Source organism: Herpailurus yagouaroundi, unplaced genomic scaffold (genome assembly GCF_014898765.1).
Source record: "Herpailurus yagouaroundi ecotype Mexico unplaced genomic scaffold, PumYag 67641, whole genome shotgun sequence".
NCBI lineage: Eukaryota > Metazoa > Chordata > Mammalia > Carnivora > Felidae > Herpailurus > Herpailurus yagouaroundi.
This window is the reverse complement of record NW_024420442.1, coordinates 9,303,350-9,308,852: the sequence shown is the minus strand read 5'-3', so window position 1 is coordinate 9,308,852 and position 5,503 is coordinate 9,303,350. Positions and strand designations below refer to the sequence as shown.

Below are 5,503 nucleotides of genomic sequence, written 5' to 3'. Positions count from 1 at the left end.
TGTGCTTCATCCATTATGCACCTCTGTCAGAAGAGCTCTGTGTTCCTCCAAGGCAATTGAATAACATTGACCAGTTTTTCCTCACTTTCAGTTCAAAGTAGTGTAGTGAGATTAACAACACAATTATTTGCAGTGAGTTGAGTCTGTTATTTAATCAAAATAAAATCTTTCCATGAAAAGCAACTTGTTTGTACAAACACAACACAGCACAACTGATTCTTAAATTTTAATTTATGAAGAAGTGATTTTATTCCTTTTCATACAAGATTAAAAAAAGTTCACTTTGCCATCCACGTCTGTTTTATTTTTTTATTGGCAGTGGAATCAGGGGAAGATAGGGTAATTTTATTTCATGAACTTTTTTGTAACAGACAAAATTTGTTAATTTGATATGGCAGTAAAAGCATGAAATTGTCCTAAATTATTGTGATGTGAGCCTGCAGTGCCTAATTATTTCTTTAATCATTATGCTGTTAATTGCATTCTTCATTTCTTGGGGAAAAAGAGGGGGCAAGGGAAGGGTAAAATAAAAAAGAAATCACTAGAAAGAGATATCTTTAACTACAATTTCAAATGACATTCTGTTACTAAAGTCAAATTAACATTTCTGGAGAAAGTTTTTTCCGCCCCTCCTCTCAAGTCACCATCAAAAATCTGCATGTTAATTGTGTTTGCACATGTTTATAAATGCGAATGGGAGGTTAGTATGTACAGCTTCCCAGAAAGGGAACAGATTCCAGAAGGTTTTGGAAATGCTTTGATGAGGCTTACTTCCCAGAAGTTAAATTTACACTTTACTTATATTTTTTTCTTTAAATGCAATCACACATGAGCAATGACAGTCTATCTGTTTGAGGGGAAATAATGCTTTACAATAACTGCCTTTGGTTGACAAGTTAAGCAATTGATACATTTTTAATTATAACACCTTGGAGCTTTTAAAGAAGTATTGTAGCTTTAAGCAATGAGAATCTCTGAAGCAAGACTTTGTATTGCTTTTTGTCAAGTTGATATAAATTTGCCTCAGGCAGTGCTACTGGCCAAAAAACAATTTGAGTAGATTAAAAACCAAACCAGATGGGCTTCTATAAATTGAGAGTGATCAATTCATAGATGGTTTTCATAGTAACTAGTTTTGACCATTATTTAAGGTGTAATGTATTATTTAACTAATCTCTTCTATTAATGGCTCATTTTTATGAATTCCTTATTAATGACAGGAAGAGCTGGATGATCCTATGGGGGAACTACAATTAACAAGTGAAAATAAATCCTAAGGTTTGCTTGCTAAATCTCTTTCTCCCACATTGATTATATATAATATGTCACATTTATTATATATAATATATGTGTGTACATATATTTAAATATATATATATATTTAACTGTATTTATAAGACATACATATAATGTGCATCTGTTTTTCCACTGGGCAAATGCCACTGTATTGCACAATCCTGGTTGAATCCATAAACTTTCTTAAAAGCTTTGAGAACTATAAAAACAGTGTAAGAAAAAGGAAGAAATAACCCAGTGCAGTAATGAGGAAGTAGTCATGCTTCAATGATTTCCTTAAATTGTGGATACTCCCTGGATATACTAGAAAAGATAGCTCATATCTTAGGAAATATGAGAAAAAAAAAGGCTGTGTCACAAAGAATGGAATTATAATAGGAACCCAATTTATTAAGACATTAAATCATAATGTGTACTTTTGGCCTAATTTAGTATCCCAACACTAGGAAAAATAAAGTAAACAAAGTTTACTTTAAGAGCCCACAACATCCTTTTCTAAAATTTCTTCCATGTCCTTCAGAACAGCCTTGTTCCATTATCCTCAATGGACACCCAACATCTTTCACCTTTCAGTCAAGAACAACACTTATCAAAGATTGCTATCAGGGAGAGAGCTAACAAATCTTTTTATCCTAAAATATTTAAGGTATTCATTCATTTTTAAAATTCACTCATTCAAAAATATTTATTGAGGGCTTATGAAATGTCAGGCACTAGATGCTAAGCAGAGGTTTAATGGAGTCTAAAGCTTACATGATTTTGATAACTCACTTTGAAGACTAAAAATTATACATACAGAATTACATGCAGGCCATTTAAATGAGGCTATGCAAATGAGAGTTCCTGAAGTTTATGTTTAATTATCTTTATAGCAGTAATTCTACCTCTCATGCTAGTTACAAGAGTGACACAACAGAAAGTTCTACCTTCATGGAACTGATATTCTAATGGAGAAGGTACTAAGTAAACAAATAAATATATTCAACAACGTCACATATCAAGAGGTTACAGTGGGAGAGAGACAAAGCATAAGAGACTCTTAAAAACTGAGAACAAACTGAAGGTTGATGGGGGGTGAGAGGGAGGGCGGGGTGGGTGATGGGTATTGAGGAGGGCACCTTTTGGGATGAGCACTGGGTGTTGTATGGAAACCAATTTGACAATAAATTTCATATATTGAAAAAAAACAACATCACACATAAAGAAAAATAAAAAGTGGTAAGGGGTTCTAGAGTGGTAGGTTGCTGTTTTAAATATGATTTTCAGGGGTGTCTGGGTGGCTCACTTGGATGAGCATCCAACTCTTGATTTTTGGCTTGGGTCATGATCCCAGGGTCGTGCTCTGTGCTGAGCGTGGAGCCTGCTTAAGAGGATCTCTCTCTCCTTCTGCCTCTACCTCTTTCCCTCTCTGTCTTTAAAATAAATAAATAAATAAATAAATAAATAAATAAATAAATACAAATAAAAAAGATTCTCAGAACATCTCTGAGAAGATGACATTTGAGTAGAATCCTTAATGGAACATTAAGGGAATGAGCCAAGATTGGAGGCTAAGAACACAGAAAGTACAAAAGCCCAGAGATGAGAGTGAGTTTGGCATATTTCAAGGAATATCAAAAACATGGGGTAGGGTTGGTGCAAGTCAAGGTAAGTCTTATAAGCTATGCTAAAGCTTTTCTAAATGTGGTGGAGAACCACTGGAAATGTTAAGCAAGAAATGCCCTGATTTTCATTTAGAAGATTCACTCTGGAGGTGGTGGCTGCTGCTGCTGCTGCTTCTTCTTCTTCTTCTTCATTGTCTTCTTCTTCTTCTTCTCCTTTTAAAAATTTTAAATAGCGATTCTTTTTATTCTGTGTTCTGCTTTTACATAGTGAGTTCTCAAATAAATACTTATAAATTCATAGTAAAACTTTCTGATTAAATAAAAACCCCACAATAGTGTGGCCAAATTAGAATTATACCAAAATTACCATATGCCAGCACATATAATCATCCCCTCTGGCTGAAAAACTGGCTTACAGCCATGGAGGGTACATTGTGATGAGGAAAGGCCATGCTTGGAGAATGCTGAGTCTTTTTGATCACCTTTACTCTGTTTCTATATCATCACCACTGTCTGTACTGAACTTGAACACAGGAATCTGCTAACCATCCTTAAGATTTAAGAAGACATCCTGAGGGTGCCATCTCTGAAAAGGGGCATCTCTGGATGAGCTGACATAGAGATGGCCCTCTGACTTGAATCCAGAGACAGGAATCTTCAACTGGGTACTGGCAATATCCACAAAGTTGTACTTGTCAGTGAGGTGTAGATAGTGGATGTTGAGAGGAGTGCACAGAGCTTCCAGGGACTCAGGGTGGCTGTGCAGCGGCTCCAATACCAGCTCGTAATAGGAAGCCCTGGAAAAAGCTTTTTGTATAAGGTAATATGTAAGGGCACAGCTCCCACTGACCACTACACTGGAAAAAAGGACCCATTTCCCCAGAGGCAATGGCATTCTGCCTCCTGGAGACTTTGCCATTTCATAGTACAGCTTTCTTGAAAATCATCAAAGGAAAGTTGTTCTGTCAGTGATATAAGCACATGCAACAGAGAACATGTACTTTCCTTCTGGAGGTGGGAGAGTGGGTGGGAAAAGCCCACAGGCCTGCCTGCCCTTCTGGTTTCTTTTTAATATGAAGTTTTGATGAGTCTTCAAGTATTATTTTTCAAGTAGTGATTCCAGTATTACCTGAACTGGAAGCCCTTTAATTTTGGCAGAGTTCCTTTCTGACCTAAGACCATACCCCTCTCCAGATTTGAAAGTAACTTGTTGCCTTATCCCCTTCCAGTTGTTATCATGTATTAATTATGGATTTTGTTATAGACTCATATCCCGGAGCCCCACTTCTGGATGCCATATCTCATGGTCTACTTTTGCACCACGACCTTTCAACACTAATTATCCACCTAAATGTACTTTGCTCTGAAAGCTGATGCTTGCATCTCCCACTGTTATCTGACTATGTGATCTGTCTTAATATGCATGTCTGTCACTGCCCCTCACTGTCTTTAATTCAGTCTATAAAACAATTCAAATGGTGTTTTAAGTGAGACAAAAAATGTGTGTGTGTGTGTGTGTGTGTGTGTGTGTGTGTGTATGTGTGTGTGAGAGAGAGAGAGAGAGAGAGAGGGAGAGGGAACAAGAGTAAGAGAGGTATGCTACTTATAATTTATGCCTACTTATCCTGCAAACAATTCATGAAATGTCATTAAATACACATCACATTAAGTTGTTTACAACTCTCATTTGATTAATATAGGAAGTGGTGTATATGCATGGTCAGACTGCTAAGTTTCTTTTTCTTGTACTAAAGTTGTTTTCCATAGTTAAACAAAATAAAGGAATTATTGGTCTAAAATAGTATCAACATAACTGAAAGACAGCATATTTTCCTTTGGGAACCCAAACTGGATTGTGTTGATTCTTTCAGTAAATAGAGTGAGTTCCTTGATTTGGTTGGTGCTAGTCTATCTTCAGTTATTACAAAATCTTAAAGAAAACAGGTTGTGTAAAAGATATACTATGTTGTTTTTCTGAAGAATGGTTTCCTGGAACTTGTTTTATGATTTTGTTTTAAGCTGCTTTACAGCTTATGTAGTGGTTCTTTTCTTTATAAAAGCAATAATTACGTAAATAGCTCTTGGGATCTTGTTATGTTAATTGCATTATTGATTTGTAATAAAAAGAAAATGGAAATGCAGCTATTATGTGAAGTGACAGAATAGAGTACCAATTTCTACTGGCATCACTAAAGCAAAGTCTAAATTACTAAAAAATGTGAATGTTACAACAGAGCAAAGAGTCTCTTCAGCAAATGGTGCTGAAACAACTGGACATGCACATGTAAAAAAAAATGAATCTACATTCAGACTTTATACCCTTTACAGAGATTAACTCAAAATGAATCATAAACCGAAATGTAAAACACAAAACTATGAAACTCTGAGAAGATAACATAGGGAAAACCTAGATGACCTTGGGTATGGTGATGTCTTTTTAGATACAACATCAAAGACATAAATCATGAAAAAAGATAATAGCTGGACTTCATTTAAATTCAAAACTTCTGTTCAGGCAATGACAAATAGACAATGACAAAAAAATGAGAAGACAAACCACAGACTAGGAGTAAATATTTGCAAGACACATGTAACAAAGGACT

At 35.5% G+C, this 5,503-nt stretch overlaps 1 protein-coding gene across 1 annotated transcript; it reads right to left on the bottom strand.

Annotated features, from left to right (window-relative positions):
* Positions 1-3,441: 3,441 nt before the first annotated feature.
* Positions 3,442-3,795, bottom strand: LOC121025421 (cytochrome c oxidase assembly factor 1 homolog). Its single transcript, XM_040467972.1, has one exon. It carries the CDS (start codon positions 3,793-3,795, stop codon positions 3,442-3,444), a length of 354 nt encoding a protein of 117 aa, XP_040323906.1.
* Positions 3,796-5,503: the final 1,708 nt, after the last annotated feature.